This window comes from Triturus cristatus, chromosome 12, assembly GCF_964204655.1.
Source record: "Triturus cristatus chromosome 12, aTriCri1.1, whole genome shotgun sequence".
Taxonomy (NCBI): Eukaryota; Metazoa; Chordata; class Amphibia; order Caudata; family Salamandridae; genus Triturus; species Triturus cristatus.
The window spans coordinates 33219778-33245670 of record NC_140595.1 but is presented as its reverse complement, the minus strand read 5'-3'; the positions used below and the strand labels follow the sequence as shown (position 1 = coordinate 33245670).

Here is a 25893-nt window from a genome sequence, read left to right as displayed (position 1 = left end):
CCTATCCTGTTTAGTTAATATTGCTTTGTGGGCAGACAACCCTGTAAATCATTTAAACTGGTGATACATGAAAAACTACAACAACAGTGTTGTAAAGTGTAACTATGCGAATCTGCAGTAAACAGGCTTCGGAAAACAAAAACACGCGACTTCTGGAGTGAGACCACGGGACGGAGGCCCTTGGAACCACCTCAAGCAGTCCGTGTCAGTCATGGATTCCCCAAAGCTGCCTAGCACTGCTGTGTCAAGTACGCCGCCTGCGTAAAGCACCAGCTCCCCAATCGCTGTACCAAAAGCCACCGACAGCTTGTTTCAGTTACAGGTGAGGAAGTGAACAGGCAACAGGGTGGGAAGGGTGGTGCTGTGGGGTTTGGCTGCAGAACTAGAAGACCTGGTTAGGAATCCCATCCTTGCCACAAGAAAGTACTGTGTGACCCTGGGCAAATCACTTTACATATGTGAACCGCGGTTCCCATTATCACAACCTAGAAGTATTAAAAAAAAAAAAAACTTTAAAAAAACTTGTGAACTGGCATTGAAAACCATGCATATTTAGGCAGATTAGAAATAAGATATTGGCCATGGACAGGTTCACGAGTCTGTATTTTGGTCCTTAGCAGTAGTAACACCTCAGATGCAACCACTCGACAAAAGAACATAACGAAAAGTTTCTTACCTGTCGGTGTAGTTTTGCAGCTTGAAGATCTTTCTGGATTCACTATGCTGTGCATTATTCCGCGATCTTGTGGTTGGGTCCGGATTCGTAGTCTTTTCTTTGTTTTTTTTTTTTTTGTAGCCCAGGTGGGCGTCGACGTCCACCATTTGGTGCACCTCCCGTGACGTCGTCGTGCTTCCTGCGGAAGTCCCACCTTTGGGGCGCCATCTTCGGGTTCTTTTTTCCCTGTTTTTTTTCTTTTTTTTGTTTTTTTTTTTTAACCCTAGGCGATTGATTAATCCTTTTGTCCATATTTTTGTACGTATCCACCTATTTGATCCTATCCATTTCACCCCCTCTTCCTCCAGCCTCATCTTCCTGGCGGAGGTGGGTGGGTTCGCTAGTGAATCCAGAAAGATCTTCAAGCTGCAAAACTACACCGACAGGTAAGAAACTTTTCGTTTTGCAGCGTGAATCTTTCTGGATTCACTATGCTGTGCATAGATTTTGTAGCGGTTTTCCTATTTCTGTGGTGGCTGGGTGGAAGATGATCGCTGGTCGTTGAAAATGTGTTGTAGCACCTTCTGTCCGACCTGTGCTTCCTTATTCATTTGAATGTCCACGCAGTAGTGCTTTGTGAACGTGTGCACAGATGCCCAAGTTGCTGCGAGACAGATGTCTTGGATGGGCGTGTTTGCCAGGAAGGCAACTGTGGCCCCCTTCTTCCTTGTGGAGTGAGCTTGTGGCCCCTCCGTTAGCTCCTGTCCAGCCTGTTTGTGACAGAATTGAATAGTGAGGGCAATCCACCTAGCGATGGTGCCCTTGGTCACTGGTCTACCCAAGAAGCTGGTAGCAAAGGACACAAACAGCTGCTTCGACTTCCTGAGTTCCTTGGTTCTTTCAATGTAGTGCATCACCGCTCTTCTGGCATCGAGGGTGTGCAGGGCCTTTTCTGCGTTTGTAGTCGGGTTTTGGAAGAAACTCGGTATCTGGATACTCTGATTCATGTGAAACGCCGACACTACCTTGGGCATGAAGTGTGGGTCCGTCCTCAGGACCACCCTGTCCTTGTGAATTTGAATGTAGGGCTCCTGTAGCGTTAGTGCTTGAAGCTCGCTCACTCTGCGTAGTGAGGTTATGGCCACTAGAAAGGCAGTCTTCATCGTCAACATTTGTAGATTGGCCTTGTGAATGGGTTCAAACGGCGCCTTCATGAGCTCCGTCAGAACCACGTTTAAATTCCATGCCGGCGGCGGCAACCTTTTCGGGGGTGCCATTCTTTTGGCTCCCTCCATGAATCTCTTCACCACCTGCGAGCTGAAGAAACTTCCACCCTTCTCACCTCTGGTGTAGGCAACGATCGCTGCTAGGTGCACCCTTAGGGAGCTCGAGCAGAGGTTACTCTTTAGAAGGTGTGTGAGGTACCTCAGCACAGTTGAGTCTCTTGTCATTCTGTTGTGCAGGCCCTTCTTCCTGCACCACACCGTGAATCTCGTCCACTTTGCGCTGTAGCACTTTCTTGTAGTAGGTTTCCTTGCCTCCCGTAGCACTCGCATAGTGCTCTGAGGTAACCTTAGGTGTGCGAACTCTAGGTCTTCAGGAGCCATGCTGCTAGGTTGAGGGTCTCTGGCTCTGGGTGCAGGACCTCCCCGTTTTGCATTGAGAGCAGGTCTTTTCTTCTCTCGAACCTGTACGGATTGCCTTGCGCCATTTCTTGAATCTGTGAGAACCATGTCTGCCTCGCCCACTGTGGGGCCACCAGGATCAGAGTCATGTTGCTGGTTCTGCACTTGTCGAGCACTCTGTGCAACAGGGGTATCGGTGGAAAGGCGTAGGCAAATGTCCTCGACCAGCTTATCCATAGGGCATTTCCCTTGGATTGCTGATCTGGTTGCCTGGACGCGAAGCTTCGGCATTTTGCATTGTGGCGTGTTGCAAAAAGGTCTATTGTGGGAGTCCCCCATCTCCGGAAGAGTTTCTCCGTTTCCTGGCCATTGAGCTCCCACTCGTGTGATGCTGAGGTCTGCCTGCTTAGCCAGTCTGCCTCCACATTGTCCTTCCCCGGTAGGTGAATTGCCAGTAGATCTATCCTGAGAGGTATGGCCCATCTCCAAATCTCCTGAGCTAGGGATGAGAGGGGAAACGACTGTGTCCCCCCTTGTTTGTTGATGTAGAACATCGCCGTGGTGTTGTCTGTCTGTATCAACACCCTCTGCCCGCACAGGTGTCTCTGGAATGCCTTCAGGGCTAGCAGTATCGTTTTTAACTCGAGGTAGTTGATGTGGCGGACCGCGTCTGCCGGAGCCCATAGACCCCTCACTCTGAGGTTGTCCATGTGCGCTCCCCATCCCATCTGCGATGCGTCCGTGGTAATGGTCACTGTTGGGCTTGGTGGTGTCAGGCTTCTCCCTGTTGTTATGTTGTCTCTGTTCCACCAAGTTATCTCCTCCTGCACTGCGTGCGTAACAACCACTAGATCCTCCCAACTTCCGTTTGCTTGTGACCATTGCTGTTGCAGCCATTCCTGGAATGGTCTCATGTGCAGGCGTACATTCGGCACCAGCTGGATACAGGACGCCATCATCCCCATCATCTTGCTCACCGCCCTCACTGTCAGAGCTCGCCCCTTCTGGTAGAGCTGCGTCTCCTTCAGTAGGGCATCTGTCCTCCTGTCGCTGGGCACTACTGTACCGTTGAGGGAGTTGATCTGTGCCCCCAGGAAAATCTTTACCTGTTCCGGTTCCAGCGATGATTTTCCCCAGTGGATGGAAAATCCCAGATTTGTGAGGGTGTCCGTTACGCGTTTTGCGTGCCTCTCGCACTTCTCGCGTGAGTCTGCCTTGACCAGCCAGTCGTCCAAGTATGGGTATACGTGTATGCCCTGCTTTCGTAGGTGTGCCGCTACCGCCGACAGGCATTTTGTAAATACCCTTGGCGCTGATTTTAATCCGAAGGCCAGGGTTGTGAACTGGTAGTGTTCCTGTTCGATGTTGAATCTTAGAAGGCCCTTGTGCCTTCTGTTTATTGGGATGTGAAGGTAGGCATCCTTGAGGTCTATGGTGACCATGAAGTCCCCTTCTCTTATCTGTGGCAGTACCTCCTGCAGTGAGGTCATTTTGAACCTTTGCGTTCTTATGAACTTGTTTAGGTAACGGAGGTCCAGTATGGGCCTGAGGTCTCCGTCTACCTTCGGAACCACGAAGTAGTTTGAGTAGACCCCTTTGTTGCGTTCCCCGAACGGCACTGCCTCTATGGCTCCCTTTTGTAGGAGTTTCCGCGTTTCCTCTCTGAGTATTGCCAGTTCTTGGGCAGATCTCTGTCTTCCTTTCGGTTTCCTGTTTGGAGGTCTTTTCTCCAAGTCTACGCAGTATCCGTACTGCACGATGTTCCGTATCCACTTGTCTGTGGTTATGCGCCGCCACTCCTGAAGGTAGAACCTCAGCCTTCCGCCTACTGGTGACGTATGTTCGTAGTCTCTTGAAACTTCTCTTCCCCCTGATGACACTTTTCTGCGCCTCACCCTTGGGGACTTGACGAGGGTAGGCGTCTTCTTGCGTGCTGAGTCACTTCGAGGAGGGCTGATCGCCCCCTCTCCTCCTTTGGCCACGTCCGTTCCCTCTCCCGCGAAAGGACTGGCCCCGAGGTTGATATTGCCAGCTTTGCTTCTGCTGACCTTGACCGTGACCTTCGCCCTGCTGACCTTGTTGGAACGCCTGGTGCGATGTCCCTTGTTGGCTTGCACCCCTACCGTAGGGTCTCCTCGAGGGATTACCTCGTCTCATTCCCCTCAGCTGTAGGGCCCCCATGGACCTCGCTGTCTCGTTTTCCTTCTTGAGCTGGGTGAGCTTTTCGTCCACCGTTGCTCCGAACAGTGTCTCTCCGTTGAAGGGGGTGCCAAGGATGTTGTTCTGCACTTCCGCTTTGAATCCCGAGATTCGTAGCCATGCATGCCTCCTCTCTGTGACCCCTATGGCCATGAGTCTTGCTGAAGTCTCTGCCCCATCCAACGCCGTCTTTATACAGGAGTTGGCGATGTTCTTTCCTTCATCCACCAGGTGAGAGGCTCTCTGGCGGTATTCTTCGGGGAGGTGCTTTACAAGCTCCCCCATCTCATCCCAGTGTTGGTATTGGTGTCTATTGAGGAGTGCATTCGAATTCGCCATGCGCCAGTGCATTGCGGCGTTCCTCTCGACCTTTCTGCCTGTGAGGTCGATCCTCCTGCTCTCTTTATCCGGAGGTGGGCCCGAAGTTGCTGGAACGTTGGCCCTTCTCCTGGCCGTGGAGGCTATGATGGAGTCTGCTGTGACGCTACCCTTGATGTAAGGTGGGTCCAGGGAGGAGTGCTTATATTTCTTCTCTGTCCTGGGTGTGATCGACCGGCAGGTTGCAGGCTCCTTGAAGGCTTCTCTCCCCTGGTTCATCACGCTTTGTAGCATGGGGAGGAACTGACTCCTAGTCTGGATGGGGAGCAGTGTTTCGACGAGAAAATCGGCTTTCGGCCTCTCCTCGTCGAGTTTTACGCCGAAGGCCAGTGCTGCGCTCTTCACCACCATATTGTATACCCCGATGTCGTCGGGTGGCGAAGGCCTCGAGGGGTACGTGTCTACGGGCTCCTCCGGGTTTTCGGTGTCGAGATCGTGCCATTCGACGTCGTTGCTGGTAGATGCCGCCGATTCGAAGAACGACTGTTGGTCTTCTTCCTCGGCTTCTTCCTCATAATAGGGCTCCTCCTCTTCTTCGAGATCCCTTGTCAGCCCTTCGGCGTCGAACACCTCTTCGACCTCGACGCCGTCCGCCGATGAAACTGTTGGAATCTTGAATTCCTTCATCCTGGCGTCGAACTCCTTCTTCCTTTGAAGGATGTTCTCCATTTCGGCCTCGAGCCGCCTCTTCTTTTTCTCCATTTCGGAGATGCTTTCGGCGTCGACCGCGGGCCTTTTCGATGAAACTTGCGTCGACGTCGAACGTTCTTTCTGCGTCGATCGGCCCGTTTCATGGGATGATTTCGACGACCCTTGCCTTTCGGCGTCTTTCTGCACCTGGGAGTCCTTTTGCAAGGATCCGCTGGGCCTTTTGTCCGAAGTTCCCCCCTTGGACGTCGAAGTTTTCGGCGCCGGGGCTCCCTTCGTGGACTTTGACTCAGTTTTTCTCGAGTCACCCTCGTGTTGTCGAGGTACTTTTTGTTTTGCGCTCGACGATTCTCTTACCTCGTCTTCTTTTTTCTTGTCGGTCTCTACGACCGTGAAGTTTTCGGCTGTCTCGGCGACGTTGTCCTCGTCGTCTGAGGAGAGGCCCAGAGCGTAGAGCGTCGGGGGCTTCCCCTTGCCGTCCATGTTGGCGTTGGCCCTTCTCTGCCGCTCTCTCACCCTGAGTGTCTTCGGCGCGAAGGCTGAGCAGGCGTTGCAGTCGATACTCTGGTGATCGACCGGTAGGCAGAGGTTGCAGACCGGATGCTGGTCTCTCTGCGCGAACTTGTGGTGGCAGTTTGGGCAGAACTTGAATGGCGTCTTGTCCATTTCGCTCAGGGTCTCTGAGCGTGCATTCTCCAGGGCTGTCGAAGAAAAAGGCTCGCTGGTCCTCTTTCTTAGCGCTCCTGATGAAATCTGTTCAATTCCTGATGTCTTCTCTTGATTCTATCGATGAAACTCGCTTTTCTTCCTTCTTCCTCCGAGTGAATTTCTGGAGCTTCCCGATGTCGATCCAGACCCAACGGCGGAAAAAAGAATCTGAAGATGGCGCCCCAAAGGTGGGACTTCCGCAGGAAGCACGACGACGTCACGGGAGGTGCACCAAATGGTGGACGTCGACGCCCACCTGGGCTACAAAAAAAAAAAAAAAAAAAAAAAAACAAAGAAAAGACTACGAATCCGGACCCAACCACAAGATCGCGGAATAATGCACAGCATAGTGAATCCAGAAAGATTCACGCTGCAAAACTGGAACTTCGAGCAACCGTCAGTGGTCACAATATGTGTGTCTTCCCAGGTTAGTTATTTCCAAGATACAAGGCCTATTTCCTGATTATGACATATACGAGGGGCTGGGAGGAAGCTCTCGACAGTGCAGACTGCGGCAGCTCCCACGCCTACACACAGCTCTCGCCTCGCTTCAAGTGTGTTACACTCACTTTGCAAAATCTGCACCTTGACTTTAGTACTAAATGCAGGCGGAGTGACCTGTAGTAGGTAATAGGGCCCTGCGAGGGTTGGACATCAAGTACTGGGTGATTGACACACCGTCAGAGCCAACAACTGACAAGTTGACAATCCTCACAGCACAGCCAGCTTCTACTGGAACTGAAAAGTTGTATGTTTATAGCTTGGATTATTTATTTGTCTTTTGGATTTTTTTGTTAATGCTTGATTTATAAGATAAGCAGGATGTTTAGAGTTATTGAACAAAGCACCAAAGTAAATCTAGGCTCCTTCATAGGACTTAGGTGGGACTCTGGTATCTTTCACTTCCGCTATCTTTGAAAGACCCTGACACTTACTTTTTCCTGGGCATACTATTGGGTGTTACGCTTACTGTTAAATTACATTTAAGCTTTTTTTTGTTTATTTAAACACAATAAAGCAACAAGGGGGATGCTTTTTGCTGAAAATAAATTTTCTTTCCTGCCCAAACATCCCGCCGCAGACCTCAATCTCGGCTGTAACTGGATACACAGTTGTGCTGCCTGTTGTTAGCCATGCCTAGAAATGCACTTTGGCCTTCTCTTTCTAAATTCTGTCCCGTCAAAACATCAGCCATTTCGCTCTTGCTTGTCTCACAAAAAGTGATGGGTGAAAAGCTTAATTTAATCTTAGCCGGTGGTAATTTGAGTAGCATTTCAGCCCAACATATTTTTTGCTCACTGTGCCACTACACACAAGGCCGAACAACATGGAATTCAACCATGGTCCTTCTCCAACAGAAACAGTCCGGCCTAAATTGCTAAGCTGTACCCCCTCAGAAGAGGAACAGAGGGCACCCCAAAAAGTTTCAGCCTTTCTGGGCCTCATCAGTGAAGAGCAACCAGAGCCCTATCATACAGGTCTTGAGCCCCACGGGTGGGCGTGTCCATTGCAATTCCTGTGACTCACTAAAAACAGAAGACAGACTAAGGAATGCTTGTATTAACCAGAGTCAAAAGTAATTACACTGGGACACATTCCAGTGTTTTGGATTTTTGCCCAATTTTTTTGCAGCTCATCATACTGCTACACATAGGTAGCAGAGCAATGGGCCTGGGGGGATCTTTCTGCCATCTTTTAAACAAATGTCTCAAAAATTAGAGTGCATCTCAGTACATTATGAGGTAAGCCTATGGTCACCGCCGTACAAATACACTTTCATGCCCATTGCTCACTGTTTGTGTGATCTCGCTCTAAAGTCAGAATCCCGCCACTGCTTCTTGTATTTTTATATTATATTATCAAACACCCCGAATTCCACAAGTGAGCACTTGTTAACACCTTACAAAATTGCTGAATACATATAAATGCAAAATGGAATGAAAAGCACAGAAAAGCACACTCTGCATCGCTTGTGGAAAAGGTAATCTTTTTGGTGTTGCTGAGCAGTGAGGCACAACAAATAGGGAAATGAAAGTGAAGGGAGAGGTGGTTTCCAACGAGAATGGTCATCCCCACCTCCCTCCTAAGATTCTATTCCCTTCAAATAGCTGGGGATGAGCTACTTTCAGCAGGGAAATTGCTGACCAATGAGGCGTCCTCCTGCGAGTGCAGGGAATTGAAGAGCGGATGTGGTTTACAACAATGTTCCCGCCACAGCTTCATTGTAACTAATGCAGTACATATTATTCAATTGGAGCCTGAACTGTATTCCTTTTAGTAACAACTTCTTGACTCCGCCCACAGCATGCCCACTACGCTTCCCTGCAGGTCGGAAATGTTAGTTAAGGTAGACTGTATCTTGAAATTCTACATACAAGAAGCTTGGTCGCCGTTAGTCTTTGAAGCGATGTTGTTGCTCTCCTGCCGGTCCTTGGTTCCAGTAATCTGCTCCATCTTGTGGATTTCCGACAAGCAGAGCTTGGGGTTGTAGTGAAAGAAGAGGTTTCCCTGCATGATCGTCATCCGGTGTTTGCTCCAGTCCCAGAGTTGTCGCAGGTTCTGGTTATCCAGAGCATAGAAGGAGTAGTTCCTAAAAAGAGAGAGATAAGATAACTGTGGTCAGCATACAAAAAAACTCCACTAGAGGCAGGAACCACGCAGTGATTCAAAGCGGTGGTTGATCTATTGTGTAGTGGAGACAAATCCCAACCAGCTTTTCAGAGCGACAGGTCCGACAGAAGACCTTTCAGTCTTCTTATACGCAAGTCCACCACTGGGACCGATTCCTAGGATCCAAGCCCATGCAGAGCGGCAAATGCCATGACCACAAAACGATAATATCTAACTTGTTAAAATAGTGTAAGTGACCCTAAAGTGAGACAACCGTATTGGCTCCCTGCGAGAACTAAAACGCACATGTAAATTCTCTGTGGCCCACGGAAATGCATCATCATTATAGTACACACTAAATTTGATTAACAAAATAACCCTCTACGTCCCCAATAAACTGGATTAAAAATAAGACGCCCGCCATCAAATCTCCAACCCAAGTAACAGTTTCCTGCATTTCAGATCACAGCCTCCTTTTCTTTGTGTGAAGCGGAGGCCAACCGTCCCTGCCACTACCTCCCAGCAACATGGATGTTCGATTGCAAGGTGTGGATTGGGCTTAAGGGACACAGATAAAAATCCCAGCAGTTTGGAGAACAGAGGGCTAGTCTCCATGTTGTAAGGGAAAGGGATCCCGAAAGCAGACTGAAGTGAGTGAAATGCTAATTCTGTAGAGGCTCATTCACGCTTTAATGCGTCAGAGAAGTAGTATTAACGCAACTTGAGACAAATACTGAAAAAGTGTTGCATTTCTAGTATTCTCTCCACAAGCGCCTGTAAAGTCTATGTTTTTTTTACTGCTGCATTTGGAAACTCAGTGGGATTTGGGGACGCATTAAACCCCCCTCCCCCAAGGATTATTGTGAGCTGGGGATCCCGTACTACAGCTTATAAACTAAATAAATAAATGCCCCACTATATTGGACCTTTGAAGCGGCATTGCTAAAAACTGCACTAATGCTTCAATACAACACTGCAATAATATAAACAAAAATAATGGGTCAACTGTAGCTGCTTTCTGATAATGTGGACAGGTCGAAAGAAGAAGTCTTTTTGAGGGGAATGCCCAGACCAACCGGCTGGTGGCAACGCAGGGTGGCCATTAATTCGAGAGAAAAACTCAATAAGGTGTACTAAGGTTGCCAACAGTGCTTTTTTACATATATTTAAAAAAAATCAGTCCTCTTTTTCGATGTAAGGGAGTAACTTCTCTCTAGAAACTTCGAAAAGCATGTACATAAGAGAAGAAAGACAGCAACTGCGTTGTATCCTCTGGGCTTGCGTCAACTTTGTCCAGTACGGGACCCAGAGGAAACAAACATGCTTATTTCCACAATATCCACATAAGAAAATATTTACATTAAAAAAAACAGCTACTTTATAAAAAACACATGTAGCAAAATACAGTTTGGAACCAAAAAAACATTTCCAGAAATTGCACAGGGGTGTATGTATAGTAATGTCTAGAAATGTATCTAACAAATGCCAAGACTTTATTTACATACCATAAACTATACGTTCCTGGGATATTTTGTGTTGCTTCTATGGGCCTGCCAGCAAATGTCAGACAGCAGGCACTATTTCGCAAAAACCTTGTAATGTTGACGTGGCGCAATGTGACAGGCGCCGCAGTCACTCTGAGGAAGCCATTACTGCGGTCAGGTCCTTGGAGAAGGTAGGATTGGAAGTGGGGTGACTGCGTTCTCAGAGGAGTGGAGTCACCAAATATTATGATCCTGGATTTACAGCGCCGGGCAGCGGGCACTAAGGCTATGTTCTCAGTGACGTATCGACCCCGGAGAGGGCAATGTACAGGGTGGCGCAAGACGGCCAGAGTTCTACCTTTCTTGTCGCCTTCGTCAGCCTGAAATTCTGGCGTCATTTTGCCTTTAATGTTGGAAGCGCTTAAGAGGTTCCCTATGGAGGTTAACAAAAGGCACTGTCCAAAGCGGTGCCAAGCCTACCCGCTACCTCTTTGCCCTCTCTAAGCCAGCGCAGGATGCGGTTTCCATCGAAAGCTTAACATACAAAGTGTACTTTAAAACAAAAAACAAAATTAAGAGTTTTATAGAGCGTGAACTAGACGCGAAGATATCAGATATCAGAGAGCTTTATATGAGCACAAATGTCGTTACAGATGGACACATTCATTTTTTGTTGGGCACAGGGAGATTAGGTGATCTGCCCAGAATCACTGGATGTTGAGCGTCGATGCCGAGACTCGGACCCGGTTCCGCAGCTTCGAAGTCGACTGCTCTATCCTTAAGGCTACATCCTCTTGAAGTGTACCCCCAGTAATTCATCCTACCTCCAACCCAACCCAGTGCGGGCGACTAGTCAAACTCAGGGTTGACCCAGGGTTTGCACTCCGATGTATCGAATGCAGACCTTAAGCGGTCTGTAAGGACAAGTGCCGCCATTCAAAGAATATCCGCTGTTCACAAAGCGCCTTCTGTGGAAAGAATGTGCACGCTTTACGAAGAATGTGCATTCTTTGCAGAGAAAAATGCATTTTCTGGCGAGCTTTGCCAGCATACCATCACCGAGTCATAAGGATGGTTGCACGTGTGACACCAAGCCCCTCCCACAAAACTGACCGAAAGGGTCACTCACCCAAACTCCAGGGTCTCCCCTCTGATAACGTGCAGACTCCGGAAAAAGGACAGGGACACCAGGGCGTAGGAACGTTTGATCATCAGGAAACCGGTGATTTCTTCGATTAATCCGAGGCTCGCCTCCAGCTCTGTTGCAATATTGCCTGGAAGATACAACGACATGTTATAAACCCACCTCCGAGCGTTGAGTCCGTTGCTGGGCGGCATCACTGGGCAGAAGCGGCCATGTTCGTTTCAGAGAATGACTGCGAGCAATCGAGCATCCAGACAAACAGTGTTTAGAAATATGCAAAATATCATACTAAGAGCTATGTTACTCCAGAATCCAATAGTGCATTTTACTATGTTACTCCAGACAGCACAGGTGCATCCTCACGTTACTCCAGGATGCAACAGTGCATTTTAATGTTACTCCAGGCTGCACTTGTGCATCCTCACGTTACTCCAGGATGCAACAGTGCATTTTACTATGTTACTCCAGACAGCACAGGTGCAGCCTCACGTTACTCCAGGATGCAACAGTGAATTTTAATGTTACTCCAGAATGCATGTTAATATGAGACTCAAGAATGCAACAGTGCATTTAACTATGTTAAAATGCACGCTACTATGTGACTCTATATGCAAAAGTGCATTTTAATATGTTAAAATGCACGCTACTATGTGACTCTAAATGCATGTTAATATGTGACTCTATATGCAACAGTGCATTTTAACACGTTACTCCAGATTGCAATGGGCATTCTAATAGGTTCTTCTAGAATGCAATAGTGCACTTTAATATGTTACTGCAGACTGCCTTGGTACATTTTAATAAGTTACTCCAGGGTGCCATGAGGCATCTCAATGTCACTCCAGATTGCATGGACACATTCCAATATGTTACTCTAGAATGCAATAGTGCATTTTAATGTTACACCAGATTACAGTAGTGACTTTTTTGGTGTAATATATTTTTGAAAACTGAGCTAAACTTGTCAAACCTGCCACCCATACAGAAACCAGTCACTCCCTGCAAAACAGGAGCCGTCGGAGGACTGCTGTAACACACTTGCAACGGGGCTGCAGGCCACAAAGCAACGTCAGCACCAGTTTGCAAACTAGACCATACAACTAGACGAAATGGACATGAGGAATTCATTTAAAAGTAAAGTGGTACAAAATAATGGTATTTCTTAAATTCGCCCACTGTTGTCTGACTAAATCTTGAAATGCCCCAGAAGCCCTTTATTGTTAGGTGGCCCCACTGCCGCTTCCTTCTCCCTGGCTTCCAAACTACTCTGCGGCTCATCTATTTCTGACAGTAAATTGATCAGCAGAGATTGGTGCCAAGTGTTTGGTTGAAGAGAGTTACCTGTCGGGCCATGCATGTAAAATACACCTGGCACCAACGAGGTCAAAGGAGAGGGTGAGCCAGAAAGACCTCCAAGAACACAAAGTGCCTGGATGGAGTGAGACGTTGGGGCGCGGCAGTGGTGGGAAGAAGATCTCTTAAGAGGATGATCCAGGCAGGAAGTTCGAGGGTTTGATTAGAGGGGGGTGCAGATAAAGTGGGACACCCAAGACCAGAGGTGAAAGGAAGTCCACTAATCACCCACCTCTCTGACTGAGTGCTTCGGGCGGTGGGAAGGGGTAGACCATGAAAGCCTGAGGGCAGGCTTCTTGGGGAATATTTGTTTAACCACAATAGTCCCAGAGAAGACCTAGGGAGGGAGGGGGGACTAGAGGCACAGGGTGCTAGGAGTAGGCAGCCGCCAAACTATAATGTTTAACACAAAACGAGCCGCTCCTAGTGTGATGGCCCAAGTGCTACAGTGTTATCTTGTGAGTGCAGGCATCTCACAAAAAGTGAAAGACTGGTCTCACCCACCACCTGGTGTCGTGCTTCATCACTGACCAGCACTCGCTTTCTAAAAACTTGGTTTGACAGAGGGCGGGCATACACTGGAAGACAGGGATGCACTTCATTCTTGGGGAATATACCTGCCTTTGCCGGAGGCACATCTCTTGAGGGGTGGGCTGCCCAAGATACATCGAGGAAACCCCGCTCCATGCACACAAGTCCCAACACAGACCTTCAGATTCGGAGGACCCACTTTTCAAGACTGCCTCATCAAGAGAAACTCTTAGTAGTTAAGAAAGAAGGGTTGGAATTGGACCAAGTCTGCTCATTGCTCATCACACCTACCACATGAATGAAGGAGTTTATGGCTGTAAAAAAGTCCCAGAGCCCATGTGGGTGGCAGTGTAAAGCCTTCTAAAGGAGGCGTAACACACGCGAGGCCCACGATCAGATCATTATAGCCCATGGCACTTGTAATATTTTGCACAGGACTACTACTGGCGAGGTCCGTTTATGTTGTCAAGGACAGGTCAGGAGAGCGATGCAGACGACTCAACTGTGGTGGGATTTCACAAGACGTACCCAGCCAGCTCACACAAATGTTTGGGATCACTTTCTTTGTGGACTGGAAATAATATTGTTGTACGCTATCTCTTGAACACGCCTGCAAAGGTTGCAATTAGCGTTGTTTTGGCATCTTATGAGTCACCGCTTGATGCAACTGGGAGAGACGATGAACCCAACAAACTGAATGTCCCTTTTCAACCATATGAGCATCATCAGACCCAATTGTTTTATTGTCACATACTGCTGACGACACACTGTGCAATGGCTGCAGACGGGACAACAACAAAGAATGAATCATACCTCTGTCTCAGTAAGTAGTGTGGTTGGATATATCAGCCGGAGCAATGGCGACGAGGTTGGAAAAGGCTGGAAGGAAGCATCAGGCACTCCAGGTCAGCGGCTCGACTGACTTAACCAACCACATTTATGGGTGCTCAAAGAACCACACTCCTGCGGCTGTACCCACTTTGTGTTTTATCACCTTCCTCTATTCCCTTAATTGAGTTTTCCTGTTCTTTCCTTTTCCTTTCACAGGTACATTCCATGAATTTCCCATGGCTCTCTACGGAGTCTGCATTTCCCTGTTCAATGATGCAGTTATTGTCGCCGGTTGCACCTTTGGAGCAATACGGTATGAACATTGTATGGATGTTTGAACACTAGGAGTCGTTACTACTCTGCGTTTTATACGGAGACAACTTTCCACAACTTTTGTTGTATACCTGAAATACTAGCTGTAAAAATAATAAAGAATTGCAACACACATGCTGCATGTGTCAACTTTTTTTGGGCTTCTCTTGTTGGCCAAATGACTGCGACAAAACCCTACAAGATGCCAAACTCTTTTGCAAGCATACAAGCATGTCCGCCCACCACATCACAGTTTCATTTTATCCTGTTTTGCCCTGTGCATGCTAGCCCTAGACGGCTTTTCTTAAAACCTTTACTGCAACAAGGTGGTTTGCCCGCAATGGAATTTTTACATAGGCGAAATATGTATTGGAATTCAGAATTTTATTTGGGACGCCATGAAATTAAGAAACCGTTATTACCAGCTACATTTTTAAAACAAATCCTTTTAGTTTTACGCGGACTCTATAGCTCAGTTTATCAAGATTTTAAGGAGATGTAGTTTTAAATTACTTTGACATTTTAATGGATTTGTCTTATGTTTGCACGTATTTTATAAATGTATACTTTTATGACATTTTTAAGTGTCGAATAAAGATTTTGAACTGAACGCATTAGAGTCTTCCATTTAAAAAAGAAAGCGCTTACTCCCTCCGCGGATGTTGATGGTCAGGCTTCCGTTGATGATGGTGCAGCCCTGCAGCTCCTGCGCGGCCGTCACCGAATCGATGACCTTCACAGGAGGCGACACCTTTTCATCTTGGTACAGGTTGCAGACCTTGGGGCAAAGGCCGTCGCATGGCGAGCAGTTCAAGCTGTGTGGCAAAGGAGAAGGAAGGGCAGACACAGAAAAGGACCCTTAGAACATTTACCACCATGAGACGGCGCGCGGTGCAGTGACGCGTGCAGCGCGCGGTGCAGTGACGCGTGCAACGCGCCAGCAATGGTTCAACAGGATTACCCAATTACTAAAGAAAGCACAGATCTAATTTCTTTCACACTCAGCAGGGAGCAGGACAGCAAAACCACTAACAAAAGTCTACCCACACACACAAATTATATTAAAAGCAGTAAAATCCAACTAGCTCTGATCCACGACACTTGTAAGCTAAGAGGCAATGGAAGACTCCCCAGAGACGCTGTGGAAATCTGCGAAAATAGCCAACCTAGGTTCACCCGGTTGGCAGCCACTGCAAATAGCTCTTTTTTTTTGCCTGTAAATGAGTAAAATAGTGAAGATTTGTATTTAAAAACAACAAAGTACCCTGCTCAAGGGCCCCCTGCTCACTACATTACCATTACAAACCGTGAAAATGTGCTTGGAAGGCAGCAACAGTAGTGTAAAGCTCGTGTAAATTCGAGCACTTCTCAATAAATCAGACATTCTTGGTTCCCAATGCAGTGGCGGCTCCTATGCTAAGGCGGAGGAGCGTCGCCCCACTGCTCGTTGAGCAGTGCAAACGAAAAACTAAAATGATAATAACAAGTAGTTCGTATAATTACATTTTTCTTTGCATGACTCCGACTCCAGCCAGGTCGGGCAGAGGGGGCTGGACTACCCCCCGTCAGAGGGCGCATTGGTGGCTTGCACTCCCTCCCTAAGTGCGCATGACGGCTTGATCAGCCCTCTGGGGCCGTCCAATCAGTCATGCGCAGTTGGCATGTTCTCCACTGGGCTGTGTTGCCCAGCCCAGGAGAGAACATGCCCAGCCTCCCAGGTACTGCTTGCAGACCAATCACAACGCTGCTCCTGCAGCGCCATCATTGGCTGGAAGAGTCCGGAAGACTGGGTGCTTACAGGCTCTGCAAGGACTTAGGAGAGACGTGCGGCGGTGGCAACAGTGGCGAAGAAGGGAAGTTAATTTTTTATTTTTATATCATGAAATGTCCTCCTCGCCTCACCACCCCCGTATAGTGGCAGCCACCACTGGAGAAGGTACTAAGCTTATGAGTGCACGGTGAACAAGGCAGTGAGCTATGGGCGGTTGCATGGCACGCAAGCGTGAGGTACGGAGCTCTAGGTGGAGAAGAGAAGCACGGAAAGGCTGCTGAGCGAGGACATCCACTGCACATCCAAACACTGAAAGGTGGCATGGGTATGAGGAAAGGCTGCAGGGTATAACAGAACAGGAGAAGAGCTACACACCGCAGCAGATACAGGCAGTGAGTGGAGGTATACTGCAGCGTGCCTAGGGAACCGACGCGGAGATTCACACTGCAGCAATACAAGCAGTAAGTGGAGGTATACTGCAGCACACCTAGGGAACCAGAAGATACAGGCAGTGAGTGGAGGTATACTGTAGCCCACCTAGGGAACCAGAAGATACAGGCACTGAGTGGAGGTATACTGCAGCCCACCTAGGGAACCAGCAGATACAGGCAGTGAGTGGAGGTATACTGCAGCCCACCTAGGGAACCAGCAGATACAGGCAGTGAGTGGAGGTATACTGCAGCCCACCTAGGGAACCAGCAGATACAGGCAGTGAGTGGAGGTATACTGCAGCCCACCTAGGGAACCGATGCAGAGCTCCACACTGCAGCAGATACAGGCAGTGAGTGGAGGTATACTGTAGCATATCTAGGGAACCGACGCTGTGAGTCACACTGCAGCAGATACAGGCAGTGAGTGGAGGTATACTGCATCATATCTAGGGAACCAACGCTGAGATTCACACTGCAGCAGGAACAGGCAGTGAGTGGAGGTATACTGCAGCCCACCTATGGAACCGATGCAGAGCTCCACACTGTAGCAGATACAGGCAGTGAGTGGAGGTATACTGGAGCACATCTAAGGAACCAATGCAGAACTTCACCCTAGAAGCTTTGAGGGACTTTAAATGCCCAGAACACTCTGGGCACAAAAATGGACCCACTTTGAAGTTAATTAATAAAGATTATAGAATGCACTCCAGTGATGTCTACTACAAGGCTATTCGCTAGCCGTCACATCTTTTCCAACTCCGAGGCTGCCATATCTCCAGACAGGAAGTGCCTGAGTATGATTCACTTGGTGATGTTGTGACTTCTTTGGTAACTCTCAGGGTCCACTTGACGTTGCAGCGTACTCACCAGCTATGACCCATCCATGGCTTTCACGAGAAGCCAGGGCAAAGCTTGGAGCTTCTTGTTGGGTGTCGCAGTTTTCTGCAGAAACTTCTAGATAGCAGCAGACTTAGCTTAGCTTACAGAATGAGGTGGTCACAGTGACTCTTCCGGGCCCAAGCTTGGGCCTTCTTCAGAACGTAGCTTGCAAGCCCTCGCAACACATTTGTATTAGTTTACCATCACCGTTGGCGAGCAACCACGTTGCTTCCAAGCAGGTCAATACTAATAGGTTTACGTGCTCCTATTTCCTGTAGCCAGATTGCTTTTATAAAGATAGTTGCCTGTAACAAGGTGCGTTGATCCTCTTGGCGTAGATTACCCAGGGGTACAAGGTCGTGCGGACCATCCGCAAATGAGATTCTGTCAACTAAGCTGTGGTCTAAAGCAATTAGCAACATTTGTTGATGTGATTGAGCAAACATTCGTTTACTGAATCATTATTCTGTAGACAAAGATGCCTTTTTATCAGAACTGCATGTAGTTACAGAGAGGACAAATTGGCATTTATTTAGTGGCCTGAGGTCTAAGAGAGGATTGACGCAGCAGAGACCGACTCCCAAAGAGACCGTTTGTGGTTGGACGTTTTTTTTTGTGGCGCTTCCAAACAAAGTCTCACAACAGAGACTTGTTATTTACAAAAATTGATTCTGTCCTGTGATTTGTGGAATCTTGAGCTCAATCACTTATCGAATTGAATAATGCGAGCTTCTCCATATAATAATTCTGAGACGTGGTAGAAAGCCAAAAAAAGTAAAAAAAAAATGAAAAATGTGTTTCGATCACCATGAAGGGGACGGTCAGGAAATGTTGGATTAAAAAAGGAGATCTAGAAAAAGATTTTTAAAAATCCACAAAAGCGGTAGTAATCACCAGTGCCGATACCGTTAGTGCTTAGTTACCAACTTCCTACTGAAGACGGTGAAGAATTTAGGGTAAAAAATGGTTGTCGCCATTGTGTATCCCCATTTTTTTTAAGTTACAGAGGACCATTACAACTTGAGTGGCCATTACTAATTACTAGGTAGTGTCCGCCTCACAAATTCAACCATAAATTCATAGAAAAGAGTTGATGGTACGAAGGCCAGTGGATTCCTGTTTGGAGAGGTTCACTCGTATGGTAGTCAGTGATTGTTGACATTACAGGATGACACATACAGATACACATTCAGAAAGTCTGCTCTGCAGTAATCAACTTAATGTGTAGTTTTACAGCACCCTGTAGTGATTCCATGTGATAACATCATTTCCCAAACCATTTATTGAAAGCATCGCTTTTGAAAAAACATATTTGCAAGAACATTGTTTTTTTTTTTTTTTCGATGGAGTGCATTATTTGGACCCCCCAAAAAAATCCCAGATTTTGACATTTCCATAACATCTTTTAATAAAATTTTGTTTTTTTAGATGTGCGTGTCTGATTCTATTTACATATCCATTTCTATTCACACACTACATCTATATCCATATATTCTCCAAACATTCTATATCTGTCTCTTACTCATTGTGTGTGTGTTTGCTTACATTTCTCTCTCTCTCCATAAATAAGTAAATAAAAATATGTGTATCCTTGTCCATTTTTATTTAATTAACCTTAAATGTCCAATTACATGTTTCAAAAGAATCATGTTTTTTTAAATCCGTTACAAAATGTTCCTAATAAATTTTACTTGTTGAAAAAAAATCTGTTGCGATCTTAAAAAAATACACATTTGAAGCTAAATTTCGCTTTTGTCTCATAGAATGGAGTGATTCATTTGGCCTAACCTTTTATGGAAAAACAATGCTATTGTAAAAGATGTTTTTAAAAAGTGATTTTTATTCAAGAGTTTTTGGAAACTGTCATCACATGCTACCCCGCCTTGCGCTGGTGGGACTGACCTCACCGTTTAAATGGATTGGTGTGGTAAACATGTCTATCGCCTCGCCAGCTCCCTCTCATTCCTAACAGGGTGAAGATGTGCTTGAGTAGGGCAGTGGTGTAGGCAATCTGTCGATAGTCCTCATCGTAACACCCTACTGTCGCGATACTGGCTTTACACAGGTGCTTGGAACCTTTCCACCGCAGACCAGTCGCTGTCACCACCAAAGGGGTGATTTGTAAATACTGTTGCCCATCTACATATTTCTTTTCTTTTTTTGGTGGCTAGGAAGAAACACTAAAAAAATAGGAATATTGAGATGATAAACGACTCAAGAAGGTGTTTTTTGGCACCTTGGACACTCGCCATCAGAAATCGCGAGCCTGAGCTGTACTCCTATAGTCTCACTTTTCACTACATGCGCCTCGATGGGAAAAGCCTGGCTTCTAATGGCTGCATCAGGAAGTCTACAACAAACCATATTCCTCTGGATCATCAAATCCGGTTAAGGGCTGGAACTGAACATCTCAATAATCCTCAAATGCATGTGAATGTCCCTCCACACATTGTTGGTGTCTCTTTGGGGTGTGAAGCTCCCATGTGTTTCATGCAAGATTTGCAGTGCGTTGCCACGCACTGCCAGTGTCTTAGAATGAAGCAGCACATACAGCATGTTTCTTCAATGCAGTGACTGCAGCGTGCTGCATCACTGTCTGTCTCGAGTCACAAAGGGCCAGTGGCCACACCCTTTTCACCCTTGCATGGCGGTGCAGTTCCACACGCTTCCTGCAGTGAGGCCTATTCATGTTTCTCTCATTAGCTGCAGCATGGCGCCCCCTTGCCTGTATATTGCTTCAGTATGAATCCATGCCCCTGTCGTCACATTCACTGCAGCAGGATACTGCCTACTGTATGGTATGCACTGCAGAATGTCACTGTACAGTGGTCTCTCACACAATGTAGTCGGACTTTGCCCATTGCCAGTATCTTGCTGCAATTTGGAACACTGCGTCCCTTTTACCCATGCATCACATCATAAGTCAATCGACTGCCTGTATCTGCTGCAGTGTGGCGCGCTGCATCGGTTCCCTAGGTGGGCTGCAGTATACCTCCACTCACTGCCTGTATCTGCTGCAGTGTGGCGCGCTGCATCGGTTCCCTAGGTGGGCTGCAGTATACCTCCACTCACTGCTTGTATCTGCTGCAGTGTGGCGCGCTGCATCGGTTCCCTAGGTGGGCTGCAGTATACCTCCACTCACTGCCTGTATCTGCTGCAGTGTGGCGCGCTGCATCGGTTCCCTAGATGTGCTGCAGTATACCTCCACTCACTGCCTGTATCTGCTGCAGTGTGGCGCGCTGCATCGGTTCCCTAGGTGGGCTGCAGTATACCTCCACTCACTGCCTGTATCTGCTGCAGTCTGGCGCGCTGCATCGGTTCCCTAGGTGGGCTGTAGTATACCTCCACTCACTGCCTGTATCTGCTGCAGTGTGGCGCTCTGCATCGGTTCCCTAGGTGGGCTGCAGTATACCTCCACTCACTGCCTGTATCTGCTGCAGTGTGGCGCGCTGCATCGGTTCCCTAGGCGGGCTGCAGTATACCTCCACTCACTACCTGTATCTGCTGCAGTGTGGCGCGCTGCAGTATACCTCCACTCGCTGCCTGTATCTGCTGCAGTGTGGCGCGCTGCATCGGTTCCCTAGGTGGGCTGCAGTATACCTCCATTCACTGCTGTATCTGCTGCAGTGTGGCGCTCTGCATCGGTTCCCTAGGTGGGCTGCTGTATACCTCCACTCACTACCTGTATCTGCTGCAGTGTGGTGCGCTGCATCGGTTCCCTAGGTGGGCAGCTGTATACCTCCACTCACTACCTGTATCTGCTGCAGTGTGGCGCGCTGCATCGGTTCCCTAGGTGGGCAGCAGTATACCTCCACTCACTGCCTGTATCTGCTGCAGTGTGGCGCTCTGCATCGGTTCCCTAGGTGGGCTGCAGTATACCTCCACTCACTGCCTGTATCTGCTGCAGTGTGGCGCTCTGCATCGGTTCCCTAGGTGGGCTGCAGTATACCTCCACTCACTACCTGTATCTGCTGCAGTGTGGCGCGCTGCATCGGTTCCCTAGGTGGGCTGCAGTATACCTCCAGTCACTACTGTATCTGCTGCAGTGTGGCGCTCTGCATCGGTTCCCTAGGTGGGCTGCTGTATACCTCCACTCACTACCTGTATCTGGTGCAGTGTGGCGCGCTGCATCGGTTCCCTAGGTGGGCAGCAGTATACCTCCACTCACTACCTGTATCTGCTGCAGTGTGGCGCTCTGCATCGGTTCGCTAGGTGGGCAGCAGTATACCTCCACTCACTACCTGTATCTGCTGCAGTGTGGCGCTCTGCATCGGTTCGCTAGGTGGGCAGCAGTATACCTCCAGTCACTGCCTGTATCTGGTGCAGTGTGGCGCGCTGCATCGGTTCCCTAGGTGGGCAGCAGTATACCTCCACTCACTACCTGTATCTGCTGCAGTGTGGAGCTCTGCATCGGTTCCCTAGGTGGGCTGCAGTATACCTCCACTCGCTGCCTGTATCTGCTGCAGTGTGGCGCTCTGCATCGGTTCCCTAGGTGGGCTGCTGTATACCTCCACTCACTACCTGTATCTGGTGCAGTGTGGCGCTCTGCATCGGTTCGCTAGGTGGGCAGCAGTATACCTCCAGTCACTGCCTGTATCTGGGCATTTAAAGTCCCTCAAAGCTTCCAGGGTCCTGTTTTGTGACTAATCAAATCCTGGCTGGTTTTTAGGCGGATATGTTAATATGCGAGTGAGGAAGAGGGGGGGGGGGGGGGGGGTCGCAGAGGCAGGAGTTTGGGGGAGTTAAGACTGTGTTCTTGGTTTGGTGGCAGAACTCGGGACGGCTTGCTTGAGGAACCAATTGGATGCCATACTTTCCACGCAGGGATAAAAATGAGACCACAAAACATTGCCAAAGTGGTCGCCTACGAGTTTAAAACACCACAATATAAACGCCAAGTTCTGCTGGTAAAAGCAAAGAAGGTGCTCATGGAGGGCCCATCTTCCATATGTTGGAAGTAAGGTCGCTAGAAGAGTGACCACGAGCCATTGCTGTCCCAATCGATCGGGACGTGGCCTGCTCCAAACCTGAACGTTAGTCAGGTGTACCGTTCCTTCTCCGGCAAGAAACACACCACTCAACCACTAGAGGAGAGTCCTACACTCCAATCTCCAGGCGTGGGTCACCGGCCCACCTGTGTGCGGGAGGTGGGCGCTAAACCCAAGAGTGGAGACCAGGCCCAGGGAACGACTTGGAGCTTCTTAGAGAGACAAGCTAAGAAAGACCACATGGCTTTCATTGACCACGTGCCACTGGGTGTGTCCATCCTTGCCCGACTGGGACATCGAGAAGACCATTACGGTCATTTTAATTCTTTGATGACCTTTGCTCACATACTCTCTCTGGGTTGGTCACTTCCCTTTACATTTCTTTTGGCATGCTTGCCCATCATTCAACAGAATCAACCCTCACACAGAGCACCTGCTCTGCCTACAGTTGCCCTGGGTAGGAAGGTATCTATCAATCTGGGGCCTCAACTGCATCTCTTGTGAGTTGAGTAAGAGTTATCCGGCTTGTCAGCATATTCACACTTTTTGTGCATGAAGAGGACAGCGTGAAACCAGTCCAGGATGGTCCACGACAGCTACCAGCCTCCGTCTGAAGGCAAAAGGGTCTTGACTAGGTATCATACCCGGGGCCTGGATTTACTTGTAGGGCACACATACTAGAGGTTTGCAGGATCCAAGTCAAAGACTGTGCTTGCTGGCACAACCCATAGATGTACATAAACTGAGCAGGTCATTTTGTCTTGATATCTTAGCGACGCGTGGGGTCTTCTGCAATAGCCTGGATCCCCGGAGCTTAGGTACTTGCCCGCAGACTCCACGTTCACTGCACTCGTCAGCATCTCACTGGTTTTCTGCACAAGAGAAACTCTTCTTTCTCAACATGTGGCGCACAGGCCAATAAGACCAGGCCCTGCGGGGGCCGTTAGTCCTAGGACTCCTGGCAGCTTACAGAACCTCATTCCATTTTCATCCGCAACTTGTAATCACCAATTCCGATGATTTGTTACGACCGGTTGTCTTCACTTTGCATTTAATTCTGGACTGACAACAATCACCTCGGACGTCATCCTACAATCTCAGGCCAATAGGCTCTGCTGCTTCAAGAGGAAAAAGTTACTTTCCTATAACAATAGTTTTGAAGCTTGAAAGAATTCTGGGTTTGCAGACGTGATCCCAGCAAACTGTTCACTAAAGAAGGTTTGTTGAGTTTTTATGTTCCCAAACACAGTTTTCTTCTTCTGTCTGGTAGTCACCAGTGCACAACAGGCCTAAAGTATGGTCTAGCAGCGGCACAAGGCTACTTTGCAGTAAGTTGTACTTTTCCCCAACTTCTGTAATTTGGGTCTCAGTTTTTGGCCAGGCTGCGTTTTCACGGACAGCTGGAAAAACATGCACTTTTGCCTCGTACAAAACTCTTCTCTCATAAGCTCAAAATCCTTCATCTCCAGAATTCTACCTGAAATCTGAAATCCCAGCAATACCTGGATGACCGCAGTCTTGAATTTCATGGGGTATTTAAACCTGGTCTCAACCATGGCCTCGTTTTTTCCTTTCTCATCCCCTGCACCTCCTCAACAGAATCCCACATTGTGACTCCCTAGCTTTACTTCTTGTTGTTTTGCAGCCTGTTACTTCCTGTTCCTTTTGGAGGACACACCAAACACTAGCTTCCCTTTGGACCCTCCTTTGCTACTGTTCTCGCTTCTTCTATTTTTTTTGCCTTTGTGTTCACTTTTTAATGTCTACTCCCTTCCAGCTTCAGTATTTTGCCTGCACGGCTGTCGATGCTGCTGGTGACTTGGCTTTGCCGTCACCAGGCTTGTTTGTGAATGCCCCACATATTCACACCCGATTTTTGCATTGTGGATTACAATATGGGTCTGAACGTTTTCAGATGCATTATACCTACCTTTGGTTTTACACAGTTTGAAATACGTGGTTTTTGTCTGCAGGTTTTTTTTCTCCTTTCTTCCTATTTTAAGTTGCATACTTTACCCTAGCTTACATATTTCATTTTTCCTGTTGGAGATTGTGGTATTCTTTGTCTTATTCATTTCAAGATTTTGTTGTGCTTTTTTGCATAATAATTCGCTTTAATCACAGCCCAGTGAAAATGGCACAGCCCATGCGTGATCTGCTTTTAGAAATTTGCCTTTTTAAGGTCTCACTTACCAGGCAGTGTGAGCTGCTAGGTGTCGAATGACCTGTTGTGAACTTAAAGCGTGCTTGTAGCTTGCCCACTGGTTGGCTTTCTTGTCACTCTTTTGCTCGCTTCTTGCTCGATGGCTTGCCTTCTGCTCGTTTTGTTTGTCCCATTCCTGAAGCACAGCCTCTTTACCATCTTTTTCACTGTGTGACACTTATCCTTACACTGCTAAAATTTAGGAACTAATTTTCATTAATTTAGGTTCTACTTTTTCACATTCAATGTGTTTTAGCTCTTCCCCTCATGTGCTGCATTGCCTATTCAACCTCATCCCCAGTACTGTGTTGCTCCCCACCCCTCCCAGCTTGTCTGTAAACTCACAGCAACAAAGGTTATTTTCTGCTGGAGTATGGTTGAAGATGAAACGTTAAGGGTTATTTTTGTTTTATGCCCTGCAGTCCACATACTGCATGCAAGCAAAGGCCTCAGGGCACAAAGGCGTCTATGGTGCTGGGGAAAGGCGAGCTGCTGCACTCACTCAGCTGAAACTTAAGGCAGAAGGTGTACTTAGCATGACGCTGCTCCCTGTGCTGCTACAGCGGACCAAATGGCTGCATCCTGCAAAGAGTAGATTAGGCTTTGGCAACCATTTCTAGCTACATTCGGATGCTTCGTTTTTCTTTTTAAATTCTGGTCAGAGCTTCCTGAAAGAAATGTATTTGTAAAATAAACCGTGGCATTCATAAAGAGCGAAATAATGAATTCAAAGTACGTTTTCGCGATACCTCAAGGTATGTGCTTGCTTTCCCTCTAGTTATTTGATTTACTTTTTCTTTATGTTATTTAAACAATACTTTACTGACAAACATTGAGAAAGATAACAGGTCGGCACATGCATTATAAATCCAAGATCTATTGACTTTTCCAATGCTTGCTCTGTTATTCTTTCCTGCACTCCAATTTAGACACAGCTTTAGAATTTCAAATATAGATGAAAAGGCATTAAAGGCTGACATATGGGGGTAAAGTTTGAACAGCCCCTCCCGTAAGAGTACCAATGTACCTCACACTAGAGGTGCTCTGGGTCCCACGAGAGCACTGTGGGACAATTTGTTGTAATTTTAATCTCGGGGAGGGAGTAGTGCTTAAGTGCCCCACCCCCTCCTCACAAATGCATTC

General features: G+C 47.7%; 1 protein-coding gene across 2 annotated transcripts in view; it reads right to left on the bottom strand.

The window, feature by feature from the left end:
- The window catches only part of INSR (insulin receptor), a 334293-nt gene that overhangs the window by 64851 nt on the left and 243549 nt on the right, over positions 1-25893 (bottom strand). For both annotated transcript variants that reach the window (XM_085637683.1, XM_085637684.1), the window contains exons 4-6: positions 15127-15293; positions 11437-11581; positions 8589-8803 (exon numbers count right to left, since the gene is read on the bottom strand). In XM_085637683.1, coding sequence (XP_085493809.1) covers positions 8589-8803; positions 11437-11581; positions 15127-15293 — 527 coding nt within the window. The remainder of the gene's footprint in view (positions 1-8588; positions 8804-11436; positions 11582-15126; positions 15294-25893) is intronic.